The sequence below is a fragment of the Aythya marila genome (genome assembly GCF_965140915.1).
Source record: "Aythya marila genome assembly, chromosome: 13".
Lineage (NCBI taxonomy): Eukaryota > Metazoa > Chordata > Aves > Anseriformes > Anatidae > Aythya > Aythya marila.
This window is the reverse complement of record NC_139054.1, coordinates 16,617,062-16,633,266: the sequence shown is the minus strand read 5'-3', so window position 1 is coordinate 16,633,266 and position 16,205 is coordinate 16,617,062. Positions and strand designations below refer to the sequence as shown.

Below are 16,205 nucleotides of genomic sequence, written 5' to 3'. Positions count from 1 at the left end.
TTTTATGTCCCCATTCTGATCTTCTCTCTAGAGATGCTTTGTGTTTTGCAAGTGACACATCCACACTACTGGAGAATTACTGTTCCTGCCTCTGTGTTATGTTTTATTCAGTGCAAGCCATTATTTTAATACGGCTATGACGATGTTACCCGTTGAAAACAGGCCGGCTGTGTCATTTTGCACCAAACTGCTCGGATCAGGTACATCCCAGCAGAAGTCAGACCAGCAAACCAGCGCAGAGGTGGTGCTGGCGCTTTTGAGCCATGTGGGGAGGTGGAGGACATGACCACAGGTTTGGGCTTGTTCTGCTGGTAGGCCAAAGACTCGACTTGCAGCACTGAGCCTTGTACGGCAGCACTAGGTCACCTCTTGTCCTTCAACCTGGGTCCTATAGGTTAAAGTGAAAAACGTTCTGTAGTATCCTGATTTGGTTTCTGCACTTGGATAATTTGAAATATTACCATGATTCTCCTTATGAATATAACAATTACTATTAAACGTTCCTGTGATGGCCATACTCCAAGTCCTGTCTAGGACTGAGGCCGTGTTTTTGCTGGTGCTGTAAAATGAGAAACCACTGCCTATCCTTTGAAGGACAGCAGATTGAAACCAGGTCCACTGGACGCAGCACGAAGCTGCCACCTGCATTACCACAAGATTCCCTGGAGGCCAGCGGTGTCAGCAAGGTAGGAGGACATCATTAGAGAAATCAGCAGAATAAAGCATGGGTACAGCCTCTGAACCCACAAGTCCCTCAGCTGCAGAGCTTCACAAGCAAGGTGTCCAGCACGGTGGCTCCCTGTTGACTTTGCATCGGCTGGTGGCCATCAGAGGGCTGGAGCCTGCACCTCAAGGTGTCGGCGTGCCCTGGTGTGGCTGTCCCCGTGCCAGGGGGTCCCGTGGAGGTTTGCAGCACCAAGACGATGCCTGCTGGCCTTGATGTCCTGCTCATCATGGAAAGGAGGAGGTGCCCCTGCTTGATAAGCCTCTCCTGGAGCATCACCTTCACACTGCAGAAGGATGGTGGGGACCAGCGTGCGGGAGTGCTGGTTATAAACGTCTGTGTTGTGGAGATGCCGGTCTGATCAGCCACGAATGCTCTTGGAGTGCTCTGAAGTGAGCCCGTGAGCAGCAGGTTCAGATCTGTGAACGCACAGAGCCAAATGTGCTCGGTGCTGGCTCCAGCGAGCTTCTGTTGACCACGGAGGGAGCCCGGGGCAGCAGGGAGAGGGGGCTTAGAGGAGCAGACCGACTTGTCCTGAGCTTTGAAATACGGATTTGCATCAAAGTCAAACTCTCCGGGTTAGTTAAATATTCCTCTAAATATGCAGAGGAGTTGGGTTACTGATGCTTGTTATTCTTCTCTTTCTCTTGGTGTCACAACATCTTTAAGTTTGGTGAAGGTTTCACTTACTGAGGCGGTTGTAAAGATTTCACATTAATTAAGAGGACTCCACTGCAAATCTGAATATGAGTGACGTTCGGCTGCTGAACCCGGGGCAGGGAGCACTGCAGGATAATCAGGCATCGACGAATGTTGGTTTAAAAACAAAAAACGATGCTTTGGTCTCGTACCTGTTCTGAGAGAGAAAAAAAAGTTGAGCTCGAGTTGCCAGACGTTAGACTCAGTCTTTAATTTCTGGTCAAAGAGGCACGGTTCTGCTCATCGGGAGCATCCCCTCGGGTTGTTCTCTGCTGCCCACTGCACCATGTCCATGCCGATGCACGGCGGCAGGTGGCATGGGAATGAGGGCAGCTCCCCGAGGAAGGAGTAAGAAGGGTTTCCAATGAAAAATGAGGCTAGATACTTCTTCCCCAAAATCTCCTTAGACGAGATTTTTCGTGCCTGGCAGCGCTTGGAGGAGGAGAGCCAGGGCAAGCAGTTGTCGCGTGGGATATCTGGGTTTTTCTTCCAACCCTGCCACTGAGCTGCTGTCTTCTAACCTGGGGCAAGCTCCCTCTTCTCTGTGTGCCTGCTAACCCATCTGCCAAATGGAGAGAATAATGCCTACCTGCTTTCGGAAAGCAATTTCAGGTGATGGGAAAGGCACTGCAGAAGTGCGGAGCGCTGCTCCACCTCCTAAAGGAGGACTTCAGGGAAGGAAATGGGGATATATATCATTTTAACCCTGCTGAAATACATTGGACTTGGCTTTTGGAGTGGAAAAGTGAAAATATGATAGCCTAAATAAATAGCATTTGTCCTCTTAAGCAGGGTGAGGGCAGCATGTAATGTTGTGGGGCTTTTTTTATTGTTGTTATTTTTTATTCATGGTTCCTTGAGCTGATTTTGGGAATTGTACTGACTGTGGTTATGTTTCTGGAAATGTGCAGGTTGGCCAGATGCAGTGGGGCATGGAATGAACAGAAAGAGGTTAAATTGATGGATGACCAACAAGAGCAGGATTGTGCCTCAGAAGACCAAGAAACTATCCTGATTAATGGGGTGAAAGAAAATGGTAAGGAACTTAATTACAGTACATGAGGGAGCAGTGACAACTTGCAAGGCAACTTATTTTCCTAATTCCTTTCGTGTATTTAATTTTAGTGGTTTGCAGGTATCTCCATGATACGGAGCAGTAGGGCAAGTGGGTATTTTCTGCACTCCAGCTATGGTTCTACAGCTTTTGAGGTCTTAACAAGTACTGCTTTGGCCCATGCATATGCATGGTTGGAAATGTTTATGTGCACATGGAGTTTGAATTATGGATTTTAGTTCAGTTTGAATTATGGATTTCAGCTCGGTTTCTTAGGGAAAAAAGTCATAGGAGATTATGCAGCCCCTCTGCTGGGAATCTTCCCCCTCTCTGCAATTACATAAACCAGTCTCAGCCCAGTTTAACTGAGGGTTTTCAGTCCCTACAAATTTAGGGGAAATTAGAGCTTGGGTTACAGACCTGAATTAGCACCCAGTGCTGGGGCAGAGCTTGATGTTTTCATTCTAGGCGTTTTTATGGCTAATTTTATGGATTTTTAGAACTTTTGTTGGCCTACAAATCCTGCAATGTGTGCATATAAGCTGGACCCTGCTAGATATCTAGGACTCGGTTCTCTCATGCCGTGCGTGTTCAGATCCTGCTGTCTTACCACCGTGAGGTTTGCCCTAGCGGGAGCGTGTAGAACCACATGTTGTTCTCATTCATTACCCAAAACCTGGAGCGACTCCAGGCACACGGGAGCCCATGAGGACCCCGCAACATGTGCTGGTGGCAGGTGAAGCGTACGCTGGCGCTCTCCCGTACGGTGTAATTTTGAAGGTCTCCGTCTTTGCCAGCCCATCTTGCTCATGACTGCACACAGCTGATGGCAGCTGCTGGAGCTACAAGGAGGTTTTCCAGCCGTCTGATCGAGTAGGCAGTGAAATCAGTAAAGACTGGGGTGATTTCTAGAACCCGGTACCACATCCACGAGGTTAAATTAAACAGGACTTAAGAAAAGCTTTAATTAAACATCGTTGTGTAGGAGTTGCTGCCGAATCCAAAGCGGGGAGCTCTCAGCAGGTAGCTCTGGTGCCACCATCTCCCTGTTGGTGACATTAGGGCTGGGGCTTCTTGCAGCCTCTCACCCTCACTACAAATTGGTGCTCGCTGCAGCGGCCGCGGTTAATCCAGAGCAGCCTGCAGGCTGCTGAAATGCACCCTCAGGGACTGGGCTCCTTCTGGAGCTGATTCACAACAGGATGGTGCAGTGTTCTTCTGCTAAAACTGCCCATATGCTTTTGGATGGTTATTGAGTTAAACCTGAAAAAGGCTTTTTTGGTGCTCCAGTATTTTTCTTTTTTTTTTTTTTTTAAACTGTGGTCTTTTTAGAGTATTACTTGCTTTGGAGCTTCAATTGATTTTGCGCCTGATTTTAGGACAATGCAGCCCCTGTAAAATCGAGCTTGGGCATTTCTATTTCACAAGAGTGAAGTTTACTTCTGTAACTAAAAAAAAACCACCTGCAGACAGCTTATTTTATATTATAACATCTCTGTGTACTGAATGCAGTATTTGAGATTGATTTTGAGCTCTCCACCTCCCTCTTTCTTCGAGTCTTGCAGCATTCACAGATATTCTTTTATCCTCAAATTTTCCATGCTTCCTGTCAGCTCCAAGCTGATTTTTATTTTCTTCTACTTCTAAAGTGGACGTGCACTGGTTAATTTGTTTTGCTGCTTAAGGGAAAAGATACCACCTCTGCATTTCTGATCTAAAAATGGTGGGAGGGACCCAAAACGAGCTGTATTTTGCTTTTTAACCCTTCTCGGGGAGGGAAACAGCACCGATTTCCAGCAAGGCAGTCTGTTCGAGCTGCATACAGGCATTGAATTGCATTTCTGATCTGGTGTGTGTACCGCTCGGAAGGTTTGAGAAGCTGGATGGCTCTGACTGTCGCTTGCGCATGCTGGCTTAAGTCTTAAACAACAGCTCCGTCCCTGAGGTCTCCGGTAGAATATAACTTGGGGCGGTTTTTGGGATCAGCTCTGGGGGTTTAGGGCAAGCCATGTCACAGCGGAGCGGCCCCATACCGCGTGGCTGGGTGCTCCTTTCCGTCTGCCCCAGATGGATGCGCTCGGGTGGCTTGGCACGCTGTCCTCCTAGTGGGACGGTGCTGTGGTGGCCGTCCTCGCAGGGAACAGGCTCACCCTTGGGTAGGGTGGCTTTTGGAGCAAATGTCCTTGTCACAGAGGATTGCAGGAGCTACCTAGGTGCCACATCTCTCCGCGTGCCCTGCTCTTGCAGCAGGCTGGTGCTTCAGTGCTTGTCCCCCCCGAATACCCATGTGGGATTCCCAAAATCCTTGTCGTGGGGCCAGGATGTGCTTCTCCACGCTTCCCAGTGCCACGTCAGGTGGGGCTGCCCCTCTGCTGGCACTGAGCGGGGTCTCACCCCACCAACCTGGGGTTTCAGCGAAATGGTCGGCCAGGTAAGCTGTGTGCTGGGACAAAAGCAACAAAAGCTCGAGGCTGGCAGAGGTCTCCGCCTGTTCTGAATGCACACATTTGTGTGTTTTTATAATGCAGAGATAGCCGAGCGTGTTCATGGATGAAAAGACATTGCATTTCCATGTCAAGGGTCATACCGTCCGCTGAGCCAGGAGTCGGATAAAAGAGCATTCATAATTTTACTTTGCCACAAAAGAGTGCCATGAGGCAAAGAAAATTAAAAACCCTTAAATTAAAAAAAATCCTTACGTTATGCAAAAGGCATTTGAAAGATGGGGAACAATGGGAAGAATTGCAAAATCAACAATAATTTTAATAATAATTGCCTTAAACTCTGTGTTTCCTCCTGCTTTCCATCCGCAAGGACGAGAAGGCTGCCGGTTTTTTAATCAGCTGTAACTTTGCGACCCTGCAGCAGCAGCGCAGCTCAGGTGCGTGTCAGCTGCAGGTGCTGCAGGAAGGATGTTTTGCTTCTTTAAGAATCTTATTTTTCTATTAATTTTGCCAATGTTAATGGGAACATTTTTATTAGGCTTGTTTTGTTTTTTTAATAACCTTGTCAGATTTGAAAGGCAGTATCCAGGTAACGGTATGTATATTAGGAGGAGAGAACGGATGGTTTTGGTTTTTTAAACATAATCTTGTACCTCTTCCAACTGGCTGCGGGGGGCAGAGTGTTTACCTCGCTGGTTTTCGTACATCACAAAATTAATTAGCTGCACGAGTGGAAGATTGCGATCTTGCGGGGAGGAGCCTGCCGCCTTCCAGGCAGGCGGTGGGGAAGAGACGCCCCCAAAAGCAGGGAGAATGGGAGCGGGGTGACGGGAGCTGCGAGGTTTGTAAACTCTCCTTTTTTTTTTCTCTCTCTCCCTTCCCTCCCTCTCTCCTCCTGTCCCTCCAGAGCCACGCGCCCCGGATGGCGAGGAGAGGCCGTGCGGCGACGCCGCCGTCGCCTTCCCGGCCCTGACGGCCGCTCCGAAGGAAGCCCAGGCGTGCCACCGCGCGCTGCCGCCCCTGCCTTCGAAGAAGCCCTGCTCGCTGAGCCCGCCGTCCCCGCTGCGCCTCACCGATGTCCCCGAGCACGCGTCGGACGACTCCTCGGCCCACGCCATCTCCCTCACGTCCTGCGTGACGAAGGGCATGAGCTCCTGGTCGCTGCCGGGCGACTGCGAGAAGGCTCCCTTCAGCATGATGGAGCCCGGAGGCATGTCCGCCCTGACCGGGGACTGCCTGATGCAGCCGAGCCGGACCTGCCTGGGCTGCTTCATTGAATCAAAGGACGGCATTGATGCAGAGCCGGGAATAAGCTTGAAAGTGGGGGATATAAATAGGGATTATGACACCTGTTCGGTCTCTGATATAGGGATTCACTGCATGAGCACAGGAGAAACCATGAGATATGGGGATCAACTGCTTTCAGACCAGCTTTTAAGCTTCCCTATGCATAAATCGAGGGCAGCGGACAAAAGAGATGCAGAAAAATCTGACAGTGATTCAGAGGACCCCACTCAGAAAAATTATTACGAGGGATTACTATTAGACAAATGCAATGGTGAGGAACCCTTACTAACAAATCCCAACCAGGAATGGGGCTATTTTGAATCTTTCATTAGCGAAAGTAAAATTGAGCTGCTTGACCTCTGCTCCAAAAATGAGCTTTCTGTAAATCTGTTTTCTGAGGAAGATGTGGATAATTACATGTTTGATGATGATGATTCGACCTTGGGAAGCGACGTCTGCTCCTTAAAGATCAGATACGAGTCTTTCCAGGACAACGTGCGGGAGAAGACCACCGCCCTACAGGAGGACGCCCAGTTCAACTTCTTCCCCAGCGTCTTTGGCAACTGCACCAAAAGGGACAGCAGGAGCACCCTGAAAAGGGGGCCCGGTGGTGCCGCCGACCCTTCTCAATTCAAGTCTGAGGAAGGCATCATCTGGGGGGAGGAGGAGGAGGATGGTGAGGAAGAGGATGGCGAGGAGGAGGAGAAAGCTGCCTTAAATAAATCTTGCAACAGCACGGAGGTGGTGCAGTACGTGGGCTCCAAAAGGAGCCATTTCTTGGACTCTGTGAATTCCACAGAGGACTCTGGGGAGTTCAGCGATGACAGCACGTGCACGGAGTCCTCCTTCGATGTGCTGCGGGATATAAAGGACTGCAGCCGGTACCTGTCCCGGGACCACTCCAGCTCCTTCATCCAGCAGAACTACGGGCTGCGGGCGAAGAGGAAAGTGCGATACAGCGATGACTACCTGTATGATGTGGACTCCATCGAGAACGAGAAGATCCTGGATAAGAAGGAGTGGCTCCCAGATGGGCCCAAGGAAGAGGATGACGACGAGTGGTGCCCCAAGAAGCGGCGAAAAGTCTCTCGCAAGGAGCCCCCCGTTATCATCAAGTACATCATCATTAACAGGTTTAAAGGGGAGAAGCATATGCTGGTGAAGCTCAGCAAAGTGGATGCCAACGAGACAACTGTTACCCTGAACGAGGAGCTGCTCAGCAAATACGAAAAGCTGGCCCCATTGAAGGGCTTCTGGCAAGAGAGGCAGCAGAGCCGGCTGGATTTGCTCAGATCGTCTCTCTACCACAAGCAGAATTTCTATCTTAACGGCTCAGATGCTTCGTTCCTCCCTCACCCACGGAAGCGAAAATGCAAGCTAGCAAACAGGCACAGGATTCAAAGAATTAAAGCCATTGAGCAGTCAGTGAACAAGCTGGGCTCTTGCTCCTCTGATCACAAGCAGCCTTGCAGCAGTAAGGAGGATGCAGGCCTGAAAGGGCTGCAGGCATTAGCCATCGCCACCCCCAGCTGTGCGAACGGATTACATGTAAATGACATCACGGGCATCGCTGCCGTGAAATGCAAATCGCAGGAACGGGAATACAAGGGGACGGAGAGGAAAGTGCTCCGCAGGATCAAATTCAAAAGTGAAGCCAGGTTGAAATGCAAGAAAATCAAAGCTGCTACCAACACGACGGAGGGCTGCCCGGCGCTGGAAAACCAGGACTCGGCAGCGCGGCTGAAGGACGAAAATGTTCCGTGTGCTTCAGACAGCTCCCGTCTCCCGGAGTGCCATGAGGATAAGATTGCTAAAAATTCTGCTTTCCTACCATCCACCTCCTCTTCAGACAAGCCTCTGCCATCTGCTAATATCACCACCAATGTACCCCTGATCCCCGGAGGCTATCTGCAGACACTGTTAGACGCTTCGGATTTGTCGAGCAGCACCGGCATCTCGTACTTCACCCAGCACCCCTCCGAGCAGCAGCACCCGCTCCCCAGCATCGTCCCCGCAGACAAGCCGTTCGCTGGCCTGCAGCCGTCGCAGAGCTGCGTGCTGTCCCCGCCGTCCGAGTCTGAGCTGCAGCAGTCCCCCGGCCACCTGGAGATGGAGCAGAGCAGCTTCGGCAGCGTGTGGCCGGCGAGCAAAGCTGCCGGCAGCAACCGGCAGGAATTCGCCAGAGAGCTGCGGGAGGCCACGGCGCTGTCGGGAGAGTTTGGCGGTGCCGCGGGCACCGACGGCCTCCCGGCCTCCGGCTACCCTCCGGTCAATCTGAATAGCAGCAAATTGCTCTACCAAAAAAATTACATGCCGGATAGCCAACAAGTGCAGTCTGATGATTCTTATCAGTCGTGTCATTTTAATAATGGAGAGGGGCGCTTTCATTTCCAGCGAGGTACACTAAGTACAGATGATGGCAGACTCATTAGTTTTGATTCAGTGGGTTCATTGTCAGTTAGTTCTAGCAATTATAGTTCTTTAAGTTTAAAGTCTTGCGAAAAGGACGGCGAGGATGATATTAATGACGATTTCTTGGCCCACTGCAGTCCCAAGCTAGTGATCCAGCAAAGCATAGATGAAATCACCCCTTTGAAGGAGTCCACGGACCTTTTAGACATTTCCAACTTCACACCCGATAAGTTCCGCCAGTCGTCGCTTTCGGAGATGTCCCCTCCAGACACTCCCAACCTTTCCCCACAGATAGCCGGCTCCGACACCAAACCCCTGGGCACCCTGAAGGGCTTCCCGGAGAGCGCCCAGGCCGCTCTGAGCAGCTCCGAGAAGGTCAAGTGGAACTGCGGGGTCCTGCAGACCGAGGATCAGGCAGATAATGGGTTTACTTTAAATAATCACCAGTTTCAGTTCCATATGTTCAACGATGAAGATTCTGTCAGCCTTCTTGAAAAAAGTCCGTGCTTGTCAACATTTAATGAGCCATCTGGTCAAATTAGCACCAATAGCAAAGTGTCGAAATCTAAGAGGAAAAGTTCATCCAGCAAGAATGTGGGTACAAACCAAAGTTCTTCCCAGAAAACCACCAGGAAAAAATCTCCCAAAACCAACAAAGGCGCCGAGAAGCCCCCAGGGAAGAACTCCAGGCAGGCCCCCAGATCCACCAGGAAGGGGAAGAACGCGGCGGGCCTCAACGGCGAGAAGGCCCAAGCGGGTGGCAGCAGAGCCGTCACCCAGCTTGCCGGCCCGGCCTTGGTGGCCAAGGGGCTTGCCGAGGGCATCCAGCATTGCGGCCCGGCCGCCGGGAAGCTGGGCAAGCACAACGGGCTGGCCGGAGAGTGGGCGCTGGGGAAGGACGGAGGCACGGGCTGGTCGGAAACGGGCCTGGGGAACACCACCGGCCTGCTGGATGACGACCAGAGGGAGTTCGAGGAGCCCTCCAACATCTTGTCCAACATCGCCTCGGGGATGGCGGACGTCCAGAGGTTCATGATGGCCTCCATCGAGCCCTTGTGGGGGCCCGTCAGCCACAACAGCGTGCCAGACATATTCCGGTCGCCCGAGTCGAACAGCCTGAAACTGAAAACCCTTAAAATTCTGGCAGGGACGCCCCAGGAGTCGAAGAAGAAAGCGAACGGCGGCTCGCCGGGAACGGCGAAGAACCACAAGTCGAACAACAAGGGCTCAAGCAAAAACGGCAAAGCTGCCGCCTGCGACCCTGGTCGCCCCAACTGTTCAACTGGGTACAATACAGACATTCACTCTCCCTTTTTTGATAAAAACTATAGTAACCTGAGCACTTTAGGCAATAACGGACCTACCCATAAAAAACTGTACCGTCATAAATCGAGTTCTAAATCACTGAGGGATGAGAACTGTAAAATAAAGCGAACAGACCGCGAACAGACCCATAAGGACCCACCTGTGACAGCTTCTTTTGAGAAACTGAGGTAATGCTGCACCAAACTGGCTGGAATGCCCCTTTAACTTTCCTACTACCTGCTAAGCCCGCTGTTCCTCATTTTTTCCTTCCTGAAAGCAAAAGTTGCATGAAAAAGACATTCCCCTTTTACAGTTTTGGTTGTTTATTTTTTTTTGTTGTTGGTTTTTGGGGGTTTCCGTTTTTTTTTTTTATTATTCTTTTTTTTTTTTTTTTTAAATGCATGAAAATAATTATTACTTGCAAGCTACCTAAAAGAATGACCAATTTTCTGGCTTGGCTGGGGTTAAAAAAAACTAACAAGGCTACTCTTTTCTGCTGTTTGGCTTCTTCAGTTTTTAATTACTTATTTATTGGGGGAAATACAAAACAAAATGATTACATGCTCTTTTTAATGATTTTGCAAAGGAAAGACTTTTTTTTGAACATTTTGTAAAAAATAAAACACAAAAAAGAGGTTATGCATCCAAAAGCCAAGATCTCTAAACTAAAGGCTCTTTAGTTTGAAAATGAAAACTCATTCATAATTGAGCTTCATGTGGCAATTTTGAGTGCTTTCTAGCCCCCTCTGCTGTTTATCTCCTAACCTGCATCATAAAGCTTCATCTCCTGTGTCAGAGTTTAGCGCATTTGATCCTGTCGTGGTGACTCCACACGAGCTAACTAAGATGGCATAAAATGTTTGGTTTTTCTGCAGGGAATCAGACTCCATTCTTCTTAAAGCAGAAACAACATTTTTGGTTTTTCCTGTATTTGAAGAAGAGACTCCCTTTTCTAGAAAAAAGACGTTTGATGTTTGTTTCTTTTTTCCGTTTGTTTTTTTCATTTGTTTCTTTCAAAATATGCCTTGTGGTATGTTGAAATGTAAGTGCTGAAATGAAGAGTTTGAAATTGTGGGAATTTATTATTTGAAAGCGAACCTAATCTGGTATTCTCTGTGAAAGACTGTTTTAAAAGTCATACTGTTGTACAGTAGTTTATGCACTATTACCCACAACAACAAAAAATTGTGCCAAACTATGAACAAGTGACTGTATTGTATATATTTTTACTTCTCTATCAACATTGGGTTGTGAGTGTTTTCTGCAGCTATGCCTTTTGATTTTACTAGAAACATTCCAGTTAAGTACTAACCACCCCCTTTGAAAGCACCTGTAACTCACAATGAAAACAATATTGTTCACTTATACAACTTACCAAAAGTTTTATGGACATGACTAAAAGTGTGCCAAATTTACTTACCTCATTTCATGGATTCACCCTGTGGTTTAAAGCTCATAAAGGAAAAAAGAAAAAAAAAAAAAAAGAAAAAAAAAAAAAAAAGGAAAAAATACAAAGAAAAAAGGAACTTTGAAACTGATGCTGGGAAATTGTATTGTCCTCTCTTTAAAACCATGAGCAGAAAAACATAATGGTGAAATGTTGAGTTTCATTATAGGAGAGAGTTGAAATGGTGGAGGAGTTCAGAAAACCACTCCAGGTAAGTCTGACAGGAACTCGAGTGTCTGCATCTAGAGACTACGAAACAGCTGCTTTTCAAGTGTCTGTTTTCTTAAAGCAAAACCTGTAGCTGAAGAGCATTTGAAATGCAAAGTTACATTGCTAATTCTTTGTATCTCAGTTTTATATATTTTATAATAACCTGGGATAAATTCTAAAATAGTTATAAAAATGGAACTAATATGTTTCATACATTTATTGCTATTTACTTTTACTTTGAGTAGTTTCTTAAATATTTTTGATGCAGAGCCTGTCAAAAGTGCTCTCATATCATAGCTTTGGTGTTTCCTAAATGTCTAACCTTGCAATGCCAATATAGTTTGAAATTTTGAAAGCAAAATCATTAGTTTTAAATACAGCTCTGAGCCTTTCCTTTGATTCAGTTCGTAGTGTAAGGAAGAAACCAGAACTATTGGTGATCTCACCGATCAGGGCCGGATCATACATGACTGGACTTTATTAGACAGCGTTAAGTATTGAATGCTAAATGTATTATCAAAAGGCCTTATTTGTAACCCTACTCACCACACCCTCGCCCTCCAGGAAAATAGCAAAAACAACAACAAAAAAAAATAATCATCTCTTTTCCTTGTGCAACTGAGAGCCTGTGCATTTTGCTGCTGACTTCTTATGAAACCTTGATATGCAAGAGACCTGCTAGCTGGGAGCTGCTGGGACCGGAGGGGTGTGAGGCTTGGACACGCTTATGCAATAGGAAGGGGTGAGGAAGAGGAGCCTTAATACAGCCGGACAGATCGCTGCCGTGCCCGCGGGCGCAGGGGCGGTGTGTTTCACAGAGGACACGGCTAGACTCAGTTCTCTGTCCAAGCAGGTCGTTTCCAGCCCGTGCCAAAGGCAAAGCACCAGGAGTGGCTGAACAGGCGATGTAGGTTCACTTAGCAAAAAAGCAGAGCAATTCTCATTGACCACTTGGAATCGAGACGGAGTCGCCAAGTGTCGAATTGGCATCAAAATGTTCCCAGCAGATTCTCAGATCTTGAGGGCCAGCAGTCCCAACGAGAGAGCATGGCACGGTAATGCACTGTATTGAACAGGTGAAGTAAGCACGGCCGCTGCTGCCCGGAGCAAGGCGCTCTGGGGACGGCTGGTGCATGGGTGGATTGGGAGATGCTCAGGATCCAGGAGACGAGCGCTGTGCTGGGACTCCATCCCTGGGTGTTTGGCTTTCCCCCACCACACTGCTCTCCCTTACATCCCCCCGGAGCCGTCTTTTCCATCTGTAGTGTCACCCAAGTTTACAAGTCCCGAATGTGTTCGTCCAGCCAATTTTTGGGGAGCTCGTCCTGTGTGCCAAAGGGCGAGGGGCTGCTGGCTCCGTGGTTTGGGATGTGCGGGCTGCTGCTCCTATGGAGACAGGTCAGGTCTGGAGCTGGGATGTGGCACGTCCCTTCTGCTGACCCAGAACCATCCTTTGAAAGCACATTTCCACTGGCCCATGCTGTGTTCTTCATGCTGAACCTTTTAACTGTGTGGTCCATAAATCAAAAAATGATAAAGTACCTTGTACTGAAACAGATAGCAATATTTATTGCATTCGAGAAATGTGCAATAGGGCGTGAATATAAGGCATAAAACATATTGTATGTTGAAAACCCAGGAATAACCCGACTGCCGGAGGTTTCAGGACACTGTTGGTCACAAATGCCAGCTGCCTTCCTTGTTTTTCTCCTCTCAGTCCTGCTGCTCCAATTTCTCTGCCATCTCCAGTTGTCATCCCGCATCCTTCCCCAAAATTTCTGACCGTGGAAATTTTAGAGACCCCCCAATCCCGCACAGAGCAACTCTGGCCTTTCTCTGTCTCTGCAGAAGTTATCCCCCTGCTGTCTGCTCTCACACTACCAACAAAGGGTGACTACCTTGAGCCAAACATCAGTCATCCCCTTTCGGCCCTTATCTCCACCTGCCTGTCACTACCTCAAGATTTTAATCACTTCCACTTTTGCCTCATTCCTTGCCATATAAACTCATTTTGTCTGTTGCCCTTTCTTGTCAGGATTGTTGAATTTTTGTTTCTCCCAGCCACAGGGATGTCTCATGCATGCCCTGCCCACTATCCAGCACCCCGTGGGCTCCCCGTGTCACCCCATGCTGACTTTGCCTTTTTCCCATCCCCAAATTCGTCATCTTCTCTGATCCCGGTGCACGTCAGCCATCTTCTTGTCAGACTCCTGGCTGTTCAGGGTGATTAATTCAAGCCGCACAAAGATGTTTATTCTGCAGCATCCCTTAAGATGTCTTTTCTACTTGATCTCGCCCCACTCCTGCTGTAGAGGCATCGTGCGGAAGGACCCTGATGTGGTCGCGCTCTCCTCTCGAACTGCGCCGTGCTGGCACGCTGCAGTCGGGCGAGTTACAATCAGCAGCAAAATTAAAAAACAGCCACCTGCAAAGGACGGTCGTGAAAACGGGCTGAGATCAGACCAAGCCAGGGCAGTTTAACACGACCCTCCTTCGGGGAATACGTAGCGAGGGCGACGTCCTCCCAAAAGAAACCTGACGGCGAGCCGGCAGCAGCCAGCCCGACCCCGAAGGCCACAGTTTTGCTGGAGGTACTTGCATATAGAGGTTTTGTAAATAGAAAACTATCACTGATGGGGATTCAAGTAATCATTTGAAAAATAAAAATAAAAACTTTATCAGGTTTACATGTTGCTTTTTTATTATTTTTTTTAACATAAGACTTGTTGGAGAATCACGGATTACGGACCAGGTTTAGCGAGGTATTTGGTGGAGGGAGGCGAGCGGTGCTGCGCAGCTCTGTCCGGAGAGGAAAGCTGGTTGTTTTATTTTATTTTATTTTATTTAAAAAAAAAAAAAAAGCATTACAGCTCCAATGAGCCAGGAACCAAAATAGAGACGTTCTAAGCATTTTAATCCCATACCTGTCGGACCATATTCTTTTAGTGAGGGCTCGATCTAGCAAAGCACTTGGGCAGGAGCGCCCGCTGCCGGGGCCACCGCTCGCCCGGGTGCTTTCCTGGAGCGCAGCCTGGCCCCGGCACGAGCCGAGAGAAAACTCCATTGAAGTCAGTGTAAGTGAGAAGAGGATCAGGTGCATGGACTTCAGTCGGTGCAGGATCAGGCCCTTGGTCTTACTTTCTCAACTCAGTGTGTTGGACTTTGCCTATGCAGCTCCCAGGGAGTCCGGTGGAAGTTGCATGGTTCAAGGCGCTGACATCTATTTGAGAATGTGCCTCTTTATCTCTTCAGCGTGTAAAATAATGCAAAAAAAATAATAATAATATATAGAATAAACAAAGTACAATGTCTGTGGTAGAAGCAAGGCTTTTCAAATCTGTTTCTCAGGTAAACAAGTGACACTAATGACAGTGGAGTAACAGCCATCTAAGGGAATTCGGATCTAGAAAAGGAGGATGCCCTCCATCCCGCAGGATACTTGGGTTGCCAGACACGTTTACTGAGCCTTTGAACACTTGGTGCAAAAGGAAACAAGAAATAAAATTTGTATTCACCACTACCCTTCGATAGATAGGAGAAAAAAAAAAAAAAAAAGAAAAAAAGAAAAAAAAAAGTTTCAAAAGCACAAAGGGAAGACTTTAAAATAAAATAAATGAAAAAAGAAAAAAAAAATAAAGAAAAAAAAATATTCCAGTTAAACTCCTTTTGTCTTTTACTCCCCGTGGGAAGCAGGGTAGGAATCGAAGGAGATGCTCTGTTTCGCTGCCCGCAGCGCTGGCTGTGGCCGTTCTAACTGCTGCCTACAGAGATTTGAATGTACTGCTCCTTGAGTTAACTTCCATAGAACTAGAGGCACCTCGCGAGTAAGTTGCTACTGTTTTATGGTGCTAAAGAAAACTTTTATCCCCCCTCGAGCATTTAAGGAATATTAAATGGCCCTTTTTATGAATGTAACATATCCATTTCTGTTTAACATTTTACACTGCAATTTTAACATGTTTGGAAATTATTTGCCTTTTTCTTTTAGAATAAGCTTTATAAATATTCTGTAGAGTCAATTGAAGTATAATTCTTAAGGATCACTCTAAGACGCCTACAAAATCTTGTATATTTTTAAGTGTGCCAATTTGTAAAATATTTTGTAAGTGTATATTTTTCTTAGAAAAGTGCTGTGAAGTGTTTGTATGTGTGAGGTTTCCCTTTTTTTGCACCTTCGGGTGTTAATAAAAGGATGTATACTTAAAAGTTTCTGGTTTTAAAAACCAAAATACAAAGAAAAAAATTAAACTTTTGTTGGGAATTTTGTAATAAAAAGAAATGTTGTGAAAGAGTGTAGTGATATTGTGTAAAGGAAACTGGAAAATTTGTGAGCGCTTTGCTGTTTTATAGATCCTCTTGTAAATTATTCTTGTAATATTTTTGGTTTTGTTGTTCTTGTTGCAAAGGTTTTAAATATTTGTGACTGACTCTGTATGGTGAAAATGTCATATTGTTAACTTGCTGAGTTTTGTTATATTGTTTATGGAATAAATAAAAAAATTTAAAATCTCATTTTAAGATCATGTATGAAGAAGAAATTAAAACTGCCGTTTATTGAATATTAGGAATCGTTTCTTTAAACAAATTGCTGCCACCTGAAACAACCAAGTGACAGTCCTGCCG

The 16,205-nt window shown here is 47.2% G+C and overlaps 1 protein-coding gene across 1 annotated transcript in view; it reads left to right on the top strand.

Moving 5' to 3' along the window:
• The window catches only part of NEXMIF (neurite extension and migration factor), a 132,897-nt gene extending 117,089 nt beyond the window's left edge, over positions 1-15,808 (top strand). Inside the window, 4 exon segments of the mRNA XM_082770820.1 lie at positions 2,335-2,459; positions 5,829-10,113; positions 10,801-10,927; positions 10,929-15,808. Of these exon segments, the coding sequence (XP_082626946.1) occupies positions 2,384-2,459; positions 5,829-10,113; positions 10,801-10,927; positions 10,929-10,964 (4,524 nt within the window). The 5' untranslated portion in view covers positions 2,335-2,383 and the 3' untranslated portion in view covers positions 10,965-15,808.
• The last annotated feature ends 397 nt before the right edge of the window (positions 15,809-16,205 follow it).